The sequence below is a fragment of the Coenobita brevimanus genome, chromosome 52 (genome assembly GCF_032717465.1).
Source record: "Coenobita brevimanus isolate Jiangsu-jjx chromosome 52, ASM3271746v2, whole genome shotgun sequence".
NCBI classification, from domain to species: Eukaryota; Metazoa; Arthropoda; class Malacostraca; order Decapoda; family Coenobitidae; genus Coenobita; species Coenobita brevimanus.
Window position 1 is genome coordinate 1,776,987 of NC_137005.1, and position 20,527 is coordinate 1,797,513.

The window sequence follows — 20,527 nt, forward strand, 5'->3', positions numbered from 1 at the left end:
GATGAGTGCAAACGGATTTCGAATCTGAAATCAGCACCCCAAAATTAGGTTAGAACACCTAATTTCATGCTTGCCTGAAATTTTTCGTAAACCAGTGTAATCGTATCCGACAGAGTCAATCCAGACGCTGCCGCGTTAAAAAATGGTGCCAAAAATCCCTGATCATGCACTTCTCCTCACAGAATTCATCCAGCCAGCTCGATCTCCTGTCAGTTCCCTAGCCTCACCAACTTCAAAACCTCTCTTCCTCACACATTCATCCATCATATCTCTCCATCTTCTCCTTGGCCTACCTCGCCTCCTCCCTCCTTCGAATTCGCTCAGATATACCTTCTTCACCACTCTATTGTTATCCATTCTCTCCATATGACCATACCATCTCAGTACACTCTCTTCAATTTTGGTGTCCACTGACTTCCTCACTCCGCATCTTTCACGAATCACGTTATTTTGTATCCTATCCACCCTCTGTACTCCACATACATTCCTCAGCAGTCCCATCTACACTGCTCTTACTCTTGACTTTTCATTTTCATGCCACACCATAGTCTCACATCCATATGTTAAAGTTGACACTAACACTCCTTCATGTAAGCCTCATGCAGCTGCAACACTCAAGCCTCTGTTTCTTATCAAGGCCTTCATTGCACCAGCTACTACCTCAACCAAGTACGAGCCAGAATAGAAGAAACACAAAACAAAGCCTGGCCAGCCCATGTAAAAATTGTGCAGTGGGGGATGAACACCTGTCCCAGAGAAGACGGCATTACCCCTCATGAACGAATGTTTGGAGAAACTCCCCTTCTCTTACCGCTCTAACAGAACCTACATCTCCCACATCCAATCCCCTTCACCACCTCAGGTGCCGACTGCATCATCTACAAAACCAATAAGATCTTCAGCCTGACATCACCCCCATCAATTCCTACAAGCCTGGCGACTCAGTTATGGTGGCCCAACTACCCATCCCTAACAAAGTGACACCCTGATTCTCAGGCTCCTACACAGTCAACATTCCCAACCCCTATCAGGTCAGCATCTAATATCACGACACTCCACATACCAGAATTGCCACGTGTGTCTCTTCTACCCCTCACAACGCACCTTACCCACCGCCTCCCGACCACGCCACACCTACTCTCCCACTCAGCATGCTGCGCCAACACGATTAATTCATACGCGTGCTACATCACACCTACACACTCCTCACCCTTACTCACTCCTCATTCCACACTCACGTCCTCCATCATAGCCCCCACCAACTCCACATCCTCCCTAAAGACCTCCCACACATCCCCGGCAGCCTCACCTCCCAGATCACAACTATCAACCACCGCCGCACTGCCACCACCTAACACAACGACACCGTCACCCAGCCCAGAACCCCCCACCCACACCCGGCCACCTCACCTCGTGACCCAAGCTCCTCACTACCTACACCTTTCACCACCACCACCACTACTAGATCCAGTAGTCTCTTTCGCCCACCGGCAAGATATGCACCAACACCCTCACCCCCACCTCCACCAGTTCCAACACCACCCAGAGAAACCACCTCCAGCTCTCCCACACCTTCTCCGTAAACCTCAAAATGCATCAGGTGGGAAATAAAATTTCGGTGGCCAGCCCAACCAGGACAATTAAGGTGTGTCAGTCCAGTACTTTTCCACCTGTGCGACTTCATAAAACCCATGTCACCTCACCCATCTCAAGCATTCAGCCCAGAGTCACCGGCCAGTTACTACACACTGCACCTCTAGAAATGATCAACCCCTGCCCAGGGAAACAAACAACACCTCCGAGGTACACCACAATTTCTGCGTCTCCTGTGGAAGACCACACACACCTTCACCCTCGAGTCAGTGTACCAACCCCACCAGGAGCCAAATATACCCACTCAGCACTGGATCTCACTCCTCCAACACCTCAGCCAGCCTACCAGACCTCTACCTCTCACGTGTACCATCTCCAGTCACGAGGACGTGACTTCTTCAGCCGTGACGGTGGTGAAATACAAGATGGGTATGTGGCAGTACAAAGGGGAGACCATATAGAAACACGAGAAGAGAACGAGCAATTGGGACAAGTCGGACATATGTCTCCAACCACCACGCGCCCCTCTTCCCCTCAACGGAATCAACTAGAGGTATGTTGCCCTGCCGCATTTCCCTCCGCCTGGACCAGCGCTCAATGGAATTGGGGCAGGATCTTTGTGCCGGCAGACTCCCCAAGTAGGACAGTGACGATGCCCACCATGCTCATCGGGGAAAGGACGCCCACTGTGCTCCCTTCACCTACAGCCCCCAGTAGGAATGCCCACCGTACTTGCCGGGGAAAGGACGCCCACCATGCTCCCTTCACCTACTGCCCTCTGTAGGACCGCGACAATATCCACCAAGCTCGTCGGGGAGAGAACACCCACCGTACTTCCCTCACCTGCAGCCCCCGCTCTGAGCAGGACCGCGACGACGCCCAGTGTGCTCGCCAGGGAGAGGACACCCACTGTGCTTCTCTTGCTTGCACTCCCAGTGTCTAGCAGAACCGTGGCTGTGCCCACCATGCCACTTAGGGAGGCGCCATCCATCGTACGGACCTTACCTGGGAGGTCTAGGACAGCAGGGGATGGTTCAAGGAAAGGATGTGCCCATTGAGCACACCACCCTACAGTCAGAACCACAGCGGCACCCACCATGCCCACCGGGGAGGCCCTGCCCATCGTACGAGCCTCATCTGCTGAACCTTCGGCACCTATTGAGGGTCACGACCTTTGCTTGCCTCACTCCTCCAGAGGATGAGTGGGTCATCCCCCTTGCTTGCCTCCTCTAGAGGCCGAGTGAGACGTCCCTCCCACTTTCCTTGCACCACAGGGGGCAGAGCAGGCTCCCCAGCAAAGTCACTGCTGGAAGAGGTCTGGAGTTTCCCTATAGTGAGTCCTGGGGTACACTCTTTACAACCAGCGCCCCTAAGTCACCAGTCACTGTTGGAATCCTGGAGGCGAGACCGCAGGAAGCCTCTGACGGGCTCCCTGGAAAGGAGAGACCGCAGGCGGCCCTTCGGACTCCCTACTAAGGCGAGATTGCAGACACCAGACGAAGAGAGATGCCCCCAGAACTCCCGGCCGAGACCTTCCTAGACAAGCCGGCGAACTGTCCTCCACCAAGGGCAGGCGCAAGGCAGCGCACCTGCTAGACCTGTTTGGCCCCAGCCCCGAGGACCGACAGACTGATGGAGGCCCCTCCAGTGAAAGGCCTCCCTCTACTGTACACCACCCAGCAGCCCTCGCCTGATGATCAAGAGTAAAATAGTGATCCCGCGCCACTTAAGACAGCACACACCTGATGAGCCATCTCCCACACCTGGGCGCCACCTGCAGTTATCTTACCAGCCCACTGTAGTCGCGGCGCACGACACTGAGGTTGTCATTATCGTACCCTGACAACCTACCATTCAATAGTGCGTCCTATATCGTATCATGTTATACACGAATCATAGTATTATGCACGAATATATTATACACGAATGTTATTATACACGAACATACTATACATGAATCACATACGTCTCATATACACGAAATCAGACGCACTTTTGAATCGTAGGTTGCCAGGGCACGATAATAACCTCAGAGTCGCGTGCCGCGACTATAGTCCCAGACTCAGATCCGTATCATTCATATAGTGTGTGTAATCTATCATTCTGTATTGTGTCAAATCGCTGTATTCTTTGTGGATAGTGTACGTGTAAAACTGGTTAGCCTGTGTATTTAAGCCCTGTTGCATGCTCAGGACTCAGTCGTAGAAGGAACCCAATATCAGACCCACATACTCAGAGAGCAAGGTGTTTATCTCTGGGAACGTGGCATAACAGACCTAACTTTAAAAAAATGTCATGACCACTGCATTGTATGCCTATCAAATTGAACCAAACATTTTTCAAAAACTCCAGATGACCCTAGTTTGAACCTTGGGTGATTGTGTTTCCCTATCATTGCAGGGGCAAGCAAGAGCTTTCATTGCCAAGATATCCGACTTTCTACGAAATCGGAGGTCATGTGACCTTTTGACCCTTACTGACCTCAAGAATGACCCAATTTGTATAAATCTCTTATCACTGAAAGACAATTCAGTAACAGGTATTTTGGTGTATATATCACAGCTCTGCAATGAATATCTTGGAACCAGTGGATGTCACAAAACGATGGAAAGGAGTTAATACCGCCCATACCCACCACTGACCAAACTTAAGACTACCCACTTCAAATGTCCTAAGGTACACCCTAAAAAAAAAAAAAAAAAAAGCAACAAAACATCTTGTTTTTTTTGTTTTGTTTTTTTATTATTATTATTAAATGGCCCCTAGCTCGGACTGTCATTGTTCACTTCAAGAGAAGCTGATCATGAAGAGGTCCAACTTCGACTACAAAAGAGAATGGTACGATGATGTAATTCTCGTAAGGGAATTTGGGTGCATTATAATCAGTTTCCGAATAAAACTAGATAATGATTAAAGTTACTTTTAAACATTTGTATCAGTTTATGTAAAGGGAAAGTGAGCCGAGCAGTGTGGCTACTGGAGTGGAAGAGCAGTAGTAAACATTCAGTTGTCAAGCGGCCACGGTGACTCAGCAGGTGGTGTGACACTCTGTCTGTCCATTCTTCTTACACACTTGCTCCAGCATCTTTTAGAAATGGCCAGCAATTACAAAGTTCTTGCAGAGGATGCTCAGTTCCAAATAGAACTGACCCAGGCAGGGGGTAAATTAGTGGTTGCCGATTTCACTTCGGCGAGGTAAGTTACCGGATGAGTTTACAGTCTTACCGCATTTTTTTTTTTTACCCTGTAGGGTTGGTTTGGAATATAGGTGAGTAACAGATATAGGGTACCTTATGTTTTATATAGTATCTGTATGGGTGGAAAACATGCCATCTGTGTCCTGCAGCATTTCAAATATAATATTTTTTTTTTTTTTTTTTTAAATGTATGGATTAGCCATGAAAACGGAGAAGTTACATATCGAAAATATGAAAAGGTAGCATAGACATGATTATAGTTATCTTGGGTAAATGTTAAGAATCTACTACTTTGGTTATTGAAGTTATCTTGGATAATTTTTAGGAATTCCAATACTTTTCTAGTACAGTATTACCTTCTGGATTTTGTTTTAGCTTATGCATTATTATCTTGCTAGGGAGGTCCTTGAGGCATAGTTTGGTATTCTGTTTTTAAATTGCTTGATGGATAAGATTCAGAAGAAGCTACAGCTTCTGTTCAAGTGTTTTAAAGTGTTTGTTTCCATTGTATCATTTGCTAACATTTTGATAAAATACGAGGACAGCTACACACCTATTTAAGTGGTCAACTTACAAACCCATGACCTTAAGAAAAATAATGTGTTAGATATCACAGGTGATTAAAATTAGATTTTTGACCAAAATAATTGAACAGAACAAGCAAAGGGAGGTGGAGGATAGATTTAATAAGTGGAGAGACTGAATGGGACTTCATGATTTGAGTGTAAATGAAGATAAAGCAAAAGTGATAGGGCAGGTGGTAGAACTGTCTAGAAGAGGGAGAGTGGCCATGTGAGGTTTTCTGCAAGGGTGTGGGAAATAATTCCATCTTGTGCAGTATTTGCATCAAGTGGGTACTTAATGAGATATTGTAGTAGAGGTAGAGTGCGAGATAATGCTGATTTCATGTGTGCAGTGTGTTGGGAAGAGCCTTTTTTTTTTTTTTTATGCGAGGAAGAAGGAACCAAAGGCCATGAGCCCGCAGTAGAGTTTGTTATGCATGGAGGGATTGATTTTGCTGGTGAGTCTGTTGAGTGTGTGGAAGAAATTTGTCATTTGGGGGACGTTATGTGCAGGAGGTGGGGCTGAAGTTATCTCAGTGGCAGGGTTAAGGAGTGGTTGGAGGAAGTTCAAGGGGCTGTTGCCTCTCCAGACATTCAGAGGGCTCTCCATCTACGCTAAGGGATCTTTGTATGGGGCATGTGGTAGGAGTGTAATGCTGTATGGTAGTGAGATGTGGGCAGTATAGGAAGAGGGTAATTATATGCTCAAACATACAGAAATGACACAATAGATGGATGTGTACCTAGTGTTTCCATGAATGCAAGGTCTGAGGGGCTAGGTTTACGATTGAAGAGTTGAGAGGAAAGATGGGACTGGAGTGTATTGGTGTTGTGATGCGGAGGGATAGATTTAAATTGTTTGGGCTTGCTAAGAGGATGGAGGATGACATTTGGGTGTGGAGGGTGATAAACGTGAATTTCAGTGTAGGGTTGAGAGAGGCGGACCAAAAAAGACCTTGGAGGAGGTCATGGAGAATGACTTCTGGGATGAGGGACTGAATAGGGAGGCTTCCAGAGATCAGGCTGCATGGAAAGCTGCCATTTGGTGACCAAGGCCTAAACATGCAAACATGTTGGAGCCTTAATAAATGATACAAAACTATACAGTGTAAATAAAGCGTATATACTGTATGTATGTGTGTGTGTGTTTGTATATGGTATTTTTTCATTCATTCCTTTTTGAAGGCTCCAGCATGCTTGCATGTGTTGCCTTGGTCACCTAATGGTGGCTTTCCATGTTGCTTGATCTCTGGCAGCTTCCATATTCAGTCCCTTATCCCTGAGGTCACAGTGACCCCGTCCCAGGTCTTTTTCGGTCTTCTTCTCACAACCCTAACCCTAACATTAACACTTCTCTTTCTGCACCCAGCTACCATCCTTCATCCTCTCCACATGCCCAAACCATCTCAGTCTACCCCTTCTCATCACATCACTAATACACTCCAGTCCCATTCTACCCCTCAACTCTCTTCTTATTGTCAGGAGAGGCAACAGCTCCCTGAACTTATTCCAACCACTCCTACTGATTATTGCAGTGCTGAACTCGATACTGTTAATTTGTTGTCAGATGTGGTCCGTGTCAGCGCATTGCTCCAGTGTTTGAAGAGATGGCAAGAAAATTCCCTAATGCTGTATTTCTCAAGATTGATGTGAACCAGTGTCAAGGTGCTGCTGCCTCCCAGGGAGTAACAGCCACGCCAACATTTATATTTTACAGGAACAAAGTTAGTTATAAACTTTGTATTTGTGCAGGATTTTGTATTTAATGTAAGCTTATGCAGACAGTTTTCATTTGATACAAATCATATTGTTGTTTTGTTTCACAGTACCATGATTTGTTCATATGAGAGAATTATACCGACACACTGAACTTGGATTTATAGTGAGGGTTGGGTCAGGCCAGAACTGTTGTACAGTATCTTTACTGGTACTCTATTTACAATTTTAGTATGTGGGTGTATGTTCTTATTTATTGTGAAAATGATATATCATTAAAATGTTATCGTTTAGCTACCATACTGTACAGTGGCATAGCCTGAAGGGCAGCCAGGGTGGCAATGGCCACCTGTGAAAAATACTTGGCCACCTCAAATTTCCAGGGGACTGCCCCCAGACCCCCCAGGAGTTAGATAATCTTTTACTTTTTACTTATGTAAAAACCTATTTCCTGGATTTTTTGTCTTTTTTATTTTTGTGCATTTTGAATTATTTTCTCCTACATTTTTATCAGCAGTTAGTGGTACCCGGTACTCATTTTTGAAGTATCCCATTCATACTTCATCTCAAGAATCTTCTGTCTTCCCATAGAAATTTTGACCAAAATTGCTCAGAATATATATACAGTATATTACACTGGTATATATATACTGTATATATATACCTGTATATATAGTTACTACATGACAGTATTGTGATATCAACTCTAACGTATGGAAGTGAAGCTTGGATGTTGTTGGAAGGACACGAGTCAAGAGTGAGAGCAGTGGAAATGAGTTATTTAAGAGGAGCCTGTGGAGTCACATGGAGAAACAGGCTGACAAATGAGGATATAAAGGAGCGTTGTGGTGTGGATGTGATAGGAAGCGTTATGAGGAACACACTGAGGTGGTTTGGCCATGTGGAGAGGATGGAGGGTGAAAGACTGATGAAGAGAGTGTATGTGAGTGAAATGGATGGGGGGAGAGGGAGGGGGAGGCTGAGGATGAGATGGAGGGATGGAGTGGAGAGGTGTATGAGAGAGGGGGGTGTGATTTGGGAGCGGGGCAGTGAAATGGCGGGGGACAGGGCGATGTGGAGGCGATTTGTTTGTGGCCACCCCGAACGGGATTGAGGCATCTGGCAATATATATATATATACCCGGTATATATATAGTGTGGTAGGTGGGGGCATTCACCATCCACTCACTTGATGTAGTGCTGCTCTTGGATGTCTGCCCTTTCCTGTTCTCCATCCATCCTCTTCAGTCTTATTTCCTTCATTCTTTCCTCTTCCTTCTGCCTATGGGTGACTCTACACTGAGTGACAAGCCAAATGGTTTCCTGTACACCACAAAACCATTTACTATGCTGGGTGGTAACCATATAATCAAATTTTTGGCACCTGGTGGTTCGGTTTGTAATACCAGTGCTCCAATCGGATTGAGCCGGTGAAGGTTTATATCCAATGGGTGGTTGGGGTTTATTGCTCACGTAGTGCCACTCAGGGATGAGTGAGGCTGGTCACTCTCATCTTAAATGCCAGGACTAATTTGTCTAGCCCTGGGCTTCTACGCTCCTCATGGGACAACGTAGGATTAGATGATGGATGGATGGATGGATATATATATAAGAAGAGAGCGGATGAGGAATTTGGAAGGAACTTGAGTGTAAAGTGGAGGGACTGTAAGAAAATGTTCTGGAAAGAGGTGAAAAGGGTAAGACAGGGTGGAAGTGAAGTTAGCAGGGGAGTGAAAGATAAAAATGGTAGATTACTAGTGGAGAAGGGAGAAAAAGTGAGCAGACGGAGAGAACAGTTTAAGGAATTGTTGAACATAGAGAATGGAAGTGATGCGAGTATAAGTGGCTGGGGAATGGGTGGGAGAAGGAGGGAGGTGAGAAGACAGGAAGAAATCAGTAGGATAGAAGTGGTGGAAGCAATGAAGAAAGTTAAATTGGGGAAAGCCCCAGGAATTGATGGAGTGTGTGGTGAAATGCTGAAGCATGAGGGAGAGATAGTAGTAGAATGGATGTGGAAGATGTGCAGATTGGCCTGGGAGGAAGGTAGAGTTCTTGAGGATTGGAAGTCAGGTATAATTATTCCCTTGTACAAAGGAAAAGGGGAAAAAGCAGTGTGTGGTAATCATAGGGGCATTTGTCTTCTTAGTATAATAGGAAAAGTGTATGGTAGGATACTTATTGACAGAGTTAGAGAAAGAACATGGGAATTAGTTGGAGAAGAACAGGGAGGCTTTAGGAAGGGAAGAGATTGTGTAGATCAGATATTCATTCTTAGATCTTTAGTGGAAAAGTTTCTAGAGAAGGGAAAGAAGTTGTATGTGGCTTTCATGGATTTGGAGAAAGCATATGACAGGGTGGATAGACAAGGATTGTGGAAAGTATTAAGAATATATGGAGTAGATGGGAAGTTGTTGAATGCTGTGAAGAGTATGTATGATGGTGCTAAGGCTGCAGTGCATGTTGATGGTGAACTGAGTGAATTTTTCTCTTTGAAGGTTGGCTTGAAACAGGGGTGTGTCATGTCTCCATGGTTGTTCAATCTGTACATGGATGGGGGTAATAAAAGAGGTACAAGGTAAGGTAGTGGATGTTGGAATGGCCCTGGTGAGAGAGGGTAGTCTTTGGAAACTCCCAGTACTGTTGTTTGCAGATGATACTGTGTTGTTGAGTGAAGATGAAGGAGAGCTGCAAGGCTTGGTGGATGAGTTTGGGAGAGTGTGTAAGAAATGGAATCTAAAGGTGAATGTAAGGAAGAGTAAAGCGATGGTCTTTGAGAGAGGTGAAGTCAGTGAATGTACAGCGAGGTTGGATGGTGAGGAATTGGAAAATGTGAGTACGCTTAAGTACTTGAGTAGTGTGATGAGTAAGGATGAAGGTTTGGAGGATGAAGTGCTTGAAAGGGTACAGCAGGGAAGAAAGGTTGCTGGTTCCTTGAAATTAGTGATAAGAAGCAGGGAAGTGAGCATGGAAGTGAAAAAGTTACTACATGACAGTACAGTATTGTGATACCAACTCTAACGTATGGAAGTGAAGCTTGGACGTTGTTGGAAGGACACAAGTCAAGAGTGAGAGCAGTGGAAATGAGTTATTTATGAGGAGCCTGTGGAGTAACATGGAGAGACAGGCTGACAAATGAGGATATAAAGGAGCGTTGTGGTGTGGATGTGGATGTGATAGGAAGCGCTAGGAGGAATCCACTAAGGTGGTTTGGCCATGTGGAGAGGATGGAGGGTGAAAGACTGACGAAGAGAGTGTATGTGAGTGAGGTGGAGGGGGGAAGAGGAAGGGGGAGGATGAGGATGAGATGGAGGGATGGGGTGGAGAGGTATATGAGAGAGGGGGGTGTGAGTTGGGAGCGGGACAGTGAAATGGTGGGGGACAGGGCGACGTGGAGGCGATTTGTTTGTGGCCACCCCGAACAGGATTGAGGCGTCTGGCAATAGATAGATAGATATATATATATATATATATATATATATATATACATACACATATACAGTAATCCCTCCAATATCCGACGTAATAGAGCCATAGACAGGTCCTGATAGTGGTCCTGTCCGGATATTGGGCCCCAGCTTCTGGACTTGTACTTATGGACCCTAACTCAGAGAAACACCTATACAACTCCCTCTGGACATGCATAGCACCTATTTAAGACCCAAATCACACCAATAAGGGACATAAAAGACTGAAATAAATGCAAAAGAAGCATAAAATGAGGTTTTTGAGGTAGGTTCATACAATATTCAACATTCTGGGTACTTACAAGTGCCTGGCTCCTGGACTGGTAGTTATGGACCCTAACCTAGCCTAACTCAGAAAAACACCTTCCTATTGCACATGCATAGCACCTAAGACACAGCATATTCACACCAGTAAGGGACATAAAAAAGTGAAATGAGGTGTTTGAAGTAAGTATAGTATGGAAATACAGTAGAGTACAGTATGAAACATTCTGCCTACTTACAGCAAGTCCATGGCCATTTCGAAGAATAACCGCCTCCTCTCAGACTCTGATAGTAAGAAGGATTTCCTGAAGCACTTGCAGTACACTGTTCATGAAGTCTTGCACTGAACTTAGTCATTCGCACTCAGAAGTCCATTCTCTTCACAGTGCGCACTCTTGTCTAACTTATGCTCCATCGTAACTTAAGTGTTGCACTCTGCACTTTAACGTTTTCCACTCTTATAACCATTTTCAAAAGCAAAGACACACAAGTCTATTTACGTAAAATTTAGTTCAAAAATTGTCTTTTCACTCACAACTCTAAATCCTTAACAGTGCACTGTTTTTACTGTTTTTTTCACTGCACAACACTATAAATTCCCGTGTGGTCTATTGGAGAAGTTCTTGGCGTCTGTTCACTGTCAGAGTCCGAGAGTATTACTGGCAGGTGACCTAGGGGTGCGTCGCTGGGTCGTGGTGATGGCGTACCCACTGCAGACGACTCTGAAGACAGACGAAAACTCACGTCGAGCGATGACTCCACCGTGGCTGATGTGCTGGGCTGTGGCTCGGAGCATGAGGGCCTGTCTTGGGGAGGCAATGGAGTGAAGCCAGGGCTGGGCACAGCAGGGGTCACGGGCCTGAAAAAACTGTGAATCGTTGATTGACACAAAGAATGACAATTCTGACGATTGATGATGCGCTGCCTGACAGCACGCACTTCCTCCACAAGTCCCAAGGGCCCTATCTCCCTGTCGCAGTCCGGATGTTCCAGGTAGTCGAGAATGAACTCTAGGTGTTCCCGGAGTGTGCTCAGCTTGGGGATGGCTGGAGTTGTGTCATGCTGAGAGGAGTCCTCATCATCATCGCCGTCCTCGTTGGAATCTTCAAGCTGGGTACTGACACCTGCAACTGAAGATGTGATATCGATATCAGACAAGGTCTGATACCCAGGATCGCCCTCGTCGTCATCCAACCACTCACGCACATCATCCACATCAACATCGTCGCCATGCGTATGTAGACGTGCATGAAAGTCATCCACGTCAAAACCTAGGAAATCATACTCCACATCCGTTCCGAGAAGCAGACGAGACCAACCATTTTCTAGAGTCTTGACAGGGATTTCCTTCCATGCACTGGCCCAGTTGTAGATTGCAGACTTGATGTTGTAGCGGCGAAGGTTTTCCAAAGTCCGCTGGCCTCGCGTGTCCCGTCCTTCCCTGCGCTCGTCCTCGTCCTCGTCCTCGAGAACAACCATCACCTTGTCCAGGAACTTCCATCAGTATAGGTGCTTTGTTGCCACGATCACTCCTTGGTCCATTGGTTGGATGAGAGCAGTCGTATTAGGTGGCAGAAACATGCACCTAATCCGGCCATTCTCAGCCACCAAGTCCTTGTCGCACGGGTGGGCAGGTGCATTGTCGAGGAGAAGGAGGGCCTTTACCTGGTCGTGTGGGATTCCCAGTGTCTCCGTCTGGTAATGTATGACCTCCTTGATGAAGTTGCGGTGGAACCAGTCTTTGAAGATCTGGGCTGTAAACCATGTCTTCAAAGAATGGTACCAGACGACAGGAAGGACATCCATCACCCCATGAAAACACCGAGGCTGCTTTGTACGGCCAACAATAACGGGCTTAAGCTGGTGCATGCCGTTAGCATTGGCACAACACAAAGCGGATATCCGTTGCTTGGAGAGCTTGCGACCAGGTACACGCTTCTCCGTCTCCTCGGCTAGAGTGTTCATTGGCAAAGAGCGATAGAATAAACCAGTTTCGTCAGCATTGTAAACTTGACCGAGAGTGAGGCCCTCCCTGTCGATCAAGCCCTTCACCTTGTGCCGAAACTCGTCAACTCCATCCTCGTTAGCGTCCAAAGCTTCACCATGAGCTTTACGGTTGGTAAGGCCATGCCGTAACTTGAACGCGAAGAGCCAACCCTCGGATGCCTTGAAGTCTAGGGCGTCGTGAAGCATGGCGAACTTCTCAGCAGCAGCCTTCAGCTCCGTACCACATACCATCACACCAGCAGCACGTTGCTGTCGATACCAAATCAACGTGGAGCGGTCGACTTCAGCAAACTTGGGGGTAAACATCACCTTCCTCTCCACGTTGCGTTTGCTTCTTGACAAGAAGTCAGCCGTGTACTGCATGAGTTTGTTTCGGGATCTCTTGATATCGAACAAAGTAGATCGGGCCAGGTTGAACTCGCGGAGGATGCGGGAAGAAGACCACCCTGCATCTACTTTCTCCAATATCTCCCGTTTCTTCTCCGGAGTCAGCACCACTCTCTTCCTCTTCTCAGACGGCGGGGCCATCATCACACACATGAAGGAGAGGCACAAGAGCAGCAGGAGTGCCTGCAGCAGGTAAGGCACCACCACAAAAGCGAGCACGTGGGCAGCCATGGCGACGAGCGTGCACTTGCGACGAGAGACAGGCGGAAAGTGGGGAGGATGCAGGGGCGCTCTAGCGGGCGTCGGAGGAATGACACGCCACAACAAAGCTGTCCCGCGCCCCGTGCGCCAAGTTCAAATTACAGGCGGGAAAAATTCGTTTAGTTTTTTTTCGATTTTTTGCACTTTTCGGACCATTTTGGGATTATTGGATCCCGGGACAATTATGTCCAGTTAGTGGGGATGTTCAGATATTGGGCATTCGGATATTAGAGGGATTACTTGTATATATTTATATATGCATACGTATATATATATATATATACATACATATATATATATATGTAGCCTAGATGTAACTTGAGTATTTTTTCAACTTTAGCCATCTTAGAACAGTTTCAGGTTCATCAGCTTAGCACTGTAATTTGTTCAGATCTGACTTCTGTGAACTGTGATTGGGTGAAACACTTACCATTATTATTGTTCATCTGGGATGGAAAGTATGGAAGAATGCTTCCTCAGATTGATTAAGTCTGATGTCCTAACTTCCATAGATTCCATGGTTGTGCAAAAGTAAAATAATACAAAGAGTACCTGGTGCTCCTTGGGCCACGTCATAATGAGGCTGGTCACCCTGGCCTTAAAATCCTAGCTACTTCTGTAGCAGAAATATGAAACAGTGCTGAGAAACTAAACTTACGTTGAGATACCATGGTATTCAGAACTGAGCCACCATGAGGTGTTTCTTTCTTATAGTGAACAGGATCTTCACAGTTTGTGTCTGGCAGTATTTGTTCTTAAATAAAATTTGTCCTCCATATTTCTCGGGGATAACATTACAAAATCGCTTGCAAATGGCAGAAATCCACGTATAATACCCCCTTCCTCCTTACCACCACCACCAAAAAAAAAAAAATAATAATAGAAAAAATTAATCAAAATAAAAAGACCCTGTACGTCTACCTATAGCCAGGTGCCATAACCCGTTATGGGGAGGGGCACTAACCCACCACCAACCCACTTGTTGACATGTTGGGAACACGTATGGATTGGTTATATGATTACCATCTAGCGTTGTAAATGGTTTGCTGGCTTAGAGGAAACCATTAGGCTTGTCACTCAATTTAAAGCCATCTGAAAAGGAAAGAAGAGTACTGTAATAAAAAGTAACAGGAAAGGTGGGAGAAATAGGAAGAGAGGAGGACAGACATAGGAAAAGAATGATAAAGGTGAAGGAAGATGGCAGCACTTCATTAAGTGAGTGGTTTATGGTCACAACCACCTATCCTATATGCGATTGCCTAAATCACTTTGCAATGTTTCAGTGTATCATCAAATGTTAGACTCTCTAAAGTGGATAGCAACACAGGTCGTTAAACCCAGCCCAGAACACACTTAAAAAGCAAGTGGACAGTCTTTTGAGTTAGCATACTATATTAATGTTTGAATAACAACCAAAGCCACAAATTAGGAACTGGTGTATTTGTACACATAATGCAGTTAGTAGATGTTTGTATATCATCGACCCTTAGAGGTACACCATATTGCCATATGGCTAAAATGTGTCAGTAAGCTCGGTAACAGGCCACACATTCATCACTGTTAGGCAGGAAACATAGTGCCACAGAAAGAATATACTGGTATCTCAGTCCAAGCAGAAACTCTCATTATTACATGTCTTATTACTCTTTGGAGGGTTTTGTATCCCACCTGTTTCCTGGAATGGCTGGGAAGTAATTAGCTGGTTTTGGTGCTTGATTTAGCTCTCAACATAAAGAAAGTCTCAGTTGTACCATGACCAATCATAGTTTCATGATGAAGGATGATATAAGTTTGGGTGGTTAATTGATGCACAGATGGTGTCATTTGGTTTTGAAGGCTCCAACATGCTTGCATGTATCAGCCTTGGTCACCTAATAGGGGCTTTCCATGCTGCTTGATCTCTGGCAGCTTCCCTATTTAGTCCCCTATCTGTGACCTCATCCCAGGCCTTTTTCTGTCTACCTCTCACTATCCAACCCCCAGCATTAACACTTCTCATTTTCTGCACCCAGTTATCAACCCCCATCCTCTCCACATGCCCAAACCATCTCAGTCTCTGCCAGTACACTCCAGTCCCATCCTACCCCTCAACTCTTCCATTGTAAACCAGGCCTCGCAGTCAGGGACACTGCACATCCACCTAATCATTGCCATTTCTGTACGTTTGAGCCTTTGAATATCCTCTTCCTTTGCTGCCCAGGTCTCACTACCATACAGCATTACAATCCTAACACATGCCATATACAAGGATCCCTTAGCACAGAGGGAGAGCCCTCTCAATGTCAGGAGAGGCAACAGCTCCCTGAACATCTTCCAACCACTCCTCACTCTAGCCATAGAGCTAGCTCCAGCCCCACCTCAAGCACATAACATATCTCCCACATAACAAAACTCTGCCACAAACACAAGAGACTCACCAGCATGCTCAATCTGTTCACATCTGGCAATCTCCACATGCTCTCCCCAACACACCACACACATGAAATCAGCATTATCTTAAAGTCTACCTCTAATACCACATCTCTTTATGCACCCACTTATCACAGACATTGCACAAGATGCAATTACTTCTCATGCCCTTGTGGCAAATCATACATGGCCACTTCCCATCTTCTTTGACAGCACTGCTTCTTGCCATCACTTTTGTTTTATCTGCATTTACTCTTAAGCCCTTGTGCCCCATACCATCTCTCCATTCCTAAATCTTTCCTCCGCCTTCCGTTCATTCACTGAAATCAACACCAAATCATCAGCATACTACATCTCCCACGGGAGTCCATTTCTGAAGTCACGTGCGAGGGCTTCAAGTACTATGATAAACAACTGACTGACCTCTGATGCACACCATCATTCATGGAAAACTCATCACAGAAATCTCCATTCACCCTTACCTGGGTGCGAGCACCCATATAAATGGCCATAACCACCCTAACCAGCCACTCCTTGATTCCAGATGGGTTGAAAGATATTTTGTGTATCTTATACTAGGGAATAGGGAGACCCCAACTGATGTAAGGGTTGTTCGTATGTAAAGGCAGTACTGTATATGAACCTGAAATTGTACAAGTAACAAATAAGTATATTCCAGAGAAAAAGAAGGTACTAAAGAAAACAACTATGCCACCAGGTATACATTATGAATAAAGTTACTTAGAAATAAGCTAATATGAAGGGCAATGAGAGATGTATTTTGAAATATTTGGCTAACTCTTGTCTTTGGCTTACCTGTACATGAAAATTATGTGCTCTTACCCCAACAGACCAAGCTGGACAGCCTGCAGGGGGCAGATCCGGAAACACTGGAGGGGCGGATTGTACAGCATTATGGGGATGGTGAGGGAGAGGAGGCTGAAGATACTGGAGTTCCAGGTCATGTTAGTACTGTACCCATCGTGCCTTCTTGTCTTTTTCATATTACATTATTTAGTTTATCAGTGCTCTCCTAAATGTTTTTAAATCAGCTGTACAGTACTGGTACTGTTGAATGGTTCATCCAAGAGTGATTCATTTTAGATGAGGGGACCATAGTTTAAATGGTGAATTTAATAAGGGTAAATGAGTTATACCAGACTGAGCTATTCAGAGTTTTGCTGGGAACCTTAATTGTGTAAGTTCTGATTATTAGGCACCTGTGTACACAGGTTTACTGACTGCCAGTTTTTAGAAATGGCTTACTGGGCATCATATTCTACCTGCTATTCATATTGTAAACTTCATTATCCATAAGTTCAGTATTGTGCACTTTCAGGATGAGAGAGATTTCACTGTACCTACTCTTTGTTGGTTTAACCCTCACAGTTCATAAACTTTTCAGCCAAGTTACCTTGAGTTATTGTTTTTGCATTGTATTTATATATTTATTTTTTATCTATCTATCTATCCATCTATTGCCAGACGCCTCAATCCCGTTTGGGGTGGCCACAAACAAATCGCCTCAAGTCGCCCTGTCCCCCGCCATTTCACTCCCCTGCTCCCAACTCACACCCCCCTCTCTCATATACCTCTCCACCCCATCTCTCCATCTCATCCTCGGCCTCCCCCTCCCTCTTTCCCCCTCCACCTCACTCACATACACTCTCTTCATCAGTCTTTGACCCTCCATCCTCTCCACATGGCCAAACCACCTCAGTGTGTTCCTCATAACGCTTCCTATCACATCCACATCAACACCACAACGCTCCTTTATATCCTCATTCGTCAGCCTGTCTCTCCATGTGACTCCACAGGCTCCTCTTAAATAACTCATTTCCACGGCTCTCACTCTTGACTTGTGTCCTTCCAACAACGTCCAAGCTTCACTTCCGTACGTTAGAGTTGGTATCACAATACTGTCATGTAGTAACTTTTTCACTTCCATGCTCACTACCCTGTTTCTTATCACTGCTTTCAAAGAACCAGCAACCTTTCTTCCCTGCTGTACCCTTTCAAGCACTTCACCCTCCAAACCTCCATCCTTACTCATCACACTACCCAAGTACTTAAACGTACTCACATTTTCCAATTCCTCACCATCCAACCTCGCAGTACATTCACTGACTTCACCTCTCTCAAAGACCATCACTTTACTCTTCCCTACATTCACATTTAGATTCCGTGGTGTACTCCGTAAAGGAGTACACCACATATGTTGACAGCTTTCTGGTACAGATGTGGTGTAGTGGGAAAAGTTGGATTTGGTAAGATCTTGGGTATGTTTACTACTGGGTTTTAAGCAGTGACATCATGCTGAGAGGGAGGGAATAGGTTGCCCAGTTTTTGCTTCCTTAAATTTTTCCTGCATGCCACATAACTATATTGTTAGATATGGTTCACCATGCCTGGACTTTAACCTTGAACTGAGTTTCAGGACTAAAACTCCCTTATTTGGCCTCTGTGATATGGTAGTGTTTGGTAGCAGCTCTCATGAGTTGTCATAATACACAACATTTCCATGGAAACAGCTGGCACCCCTTTTGTCTTGAAAGTAGGGCAGGAAGATCCAGTGACTTACATGAGGCAAAGAACACAGTCAGGGTAGGGCTGGCTGGTTGTTGCCCCATGTGAGGTAGATAGTGCAGTGGGGTACTGTAATGCAGATGATTATTTCCAGTTATTCGTTGTTACACCTCAGTATGATTGCTTTTTTGGGCTTCTGCCAAAGGATTTAATTAGTTTAGGAAATGGTAGGTGGGGATGCCCATCATCCACCAACTTAGTGTAGTGGTACAGTACTCTGTTTTTAGGGTAGCTTTACATTGAGTAGCAAGCAAAATGGTTTCCAGTAAACCAGGAAAGCATTTACAGTGCTGGATGGTAACCTTATAACCAACCAACACATATTCCCTACGTGGCAACAAGTGGGTTGGCGGAGGATTAGTGCCCCTCCCTGGAAAACAACTAACTAAAAATATGAACAAAAAGCCTCAGACCAGGACTGACCAAAAGATGACGACAAAGGACTGAACAGAGGACATGGTATGGATAGCTACATGGAATGTAAGGGGTGCAAATGATGAGGTGAAAGCAAGAGAGATTGCCCAGGTGGTTGAGGGTGTGAAAGTGGATGTATGTGGATTAACTGAAACTAAATGGAGAGGTGAGAGTTTGAGAGAATGGGAGTATGGATGGGGTATATGCACTGGAGTATGTGAGAATGAGAGGGCAAAAGAAGGAGTGTGTATTGTTGTGAGTAACATATGGAAGGAGAATATAAGAGAGTATGGATCAGTTGACTCAAGGATTGTGTGGGTAATATTGAAAGATGGACTACAAATGTGGGCAATTGTGTGCGTGTATGCGCCAATGCAAGATTGTGCAAGCAGAGTGAGAAATGAGTTCTGGACAAATGTGGAAGTGTGCATGGAAAAGTTTGAAAGGAATAAGTGTTTTTGATTGGATATATGAATGGAAAAGTAGGGAATGTGAAGGTGGATGGAGTAGTTGGTGAGTGGGATGTGCCTGCAGAGATGGATGGGAATGGCAGTGCTTTAGTGGACATTTGTACGTGGAGGGGGTTGATGATAGCAAATACCCTCTCCAGGCACAAAATGATCCATATGTGTACATGGCAAGTGATGAGAAGAGTGAGTGGTGAACTGAATGAATGGAAGGCAATGATTGATTATGTGTGTGTGGATGAAAGGATGAGAAGATGTGTAATGGTTGCAAGAGTATATACAGGTTGGGGGAGTGGACTTTCTGACCACCACTTGGTGTTGGTCAGAATCAAAGTACAAATGAAATGCAGAATATAAGTGGGCAGTGGAGAAGCAATTGGGTAAATATGGACTGAAGCCGATGGGGGATGTGGAAGGTGTGTGCAAGATATTCATAGAAGTAATCTGTGCAGCATGTGAGGTGGTGTGTGGGGTGAAGAGAAGACGAAAGAAGTTGTAGGGAACAGCATAGTTTAATGAAGAGGTGAGAGAGGCTGTGGCACAAAAGAAGAAAGCATATAGTGAATGGATGAGAAAGAGGGGTGTGGAAGAAGTTGAGAAATGGAAGAGAAAGTTATATGTAGAGAGGAAGAGAGAGGTCAGAAGATTAGTAAGAGAGAGTAAGAAGAGAGTGGATGAGGAATTTGGAAGGAACTTGAGTGTAAAGTGGAGGGAATCTAAGAAAATGTTCTGGAAAGAGGTAAAGAGAGTTAGACAGGGTGCCAAAGAAGTTAGTTGGGGAGTGAAAAATAAAAATGGTAGATTACTAGTGGAGAATGGAGAAAAAGTGAGCAAGTGGAGAGAACACTTAAAGGAATTGTTGAACATAGAGAATGAAAGTGATGCAAGTATAAGTGGCTGGGGAATGGCTGGGAGACAGAGTGATGTGAGAAGACAGGAAGAAATCAGTAGGATAGAAGTTGTGGAAGCAATTAAGAAAGTTAAAATGGGGAAAACTCCAGGAATTGATGGAGTGTGTGGTGAAATGCTGAAGCATGGGGGAGAGATAGTAGTAGAATGGATGTGAAAGATGTGCAGATTGACCTGGGAGGAAGGTAGAGTCCCAGAGGATTGGAAGTCAGGTAGGCTATAATTATTCCCCCGTACAAAGAAAAAAGGGAAAAAGAAATGTGTGGTAATCATTGGGGCATTTGTCTTCT

At 45.1% G+C, this 20,527-nt stretch overlaps 1 protein-coding gene across 3 annotated transcripts in view; it reads left to right on the forward strand.

Annotated features, from left to right (window-relative positions):
• The window catches only part of Txl (Thioredoxin-like), a 54,531-nt gene that overhangs the window by 24,163 nt on the left and 9,841 nt on the right, over positions 1–20,527 (forward strand). For 2 of the 3 annotated variants that reach the window (XM_080272980.1, XM_080272981.1), the window contains exons 2-3: positions 6,921–7,077; positions 16,713–16,826. In XM_080272980.1, the coding sequence (XP_080129106.1) occupies positions 6,961–7,077; positions 16,713–16,826 (231 nt within the window). In that variant the 5' untranslated portion in view covers positions 6,921–6,960. Of the gene's footprint in view, positions 1–4,588; positions 4,789–6,920; positions 7,078–16,712; positions 16,827–20,527 lie in introns of those variants that run through there. The other variant, XM_080272978.1, reaches the window with a different exon arrangement.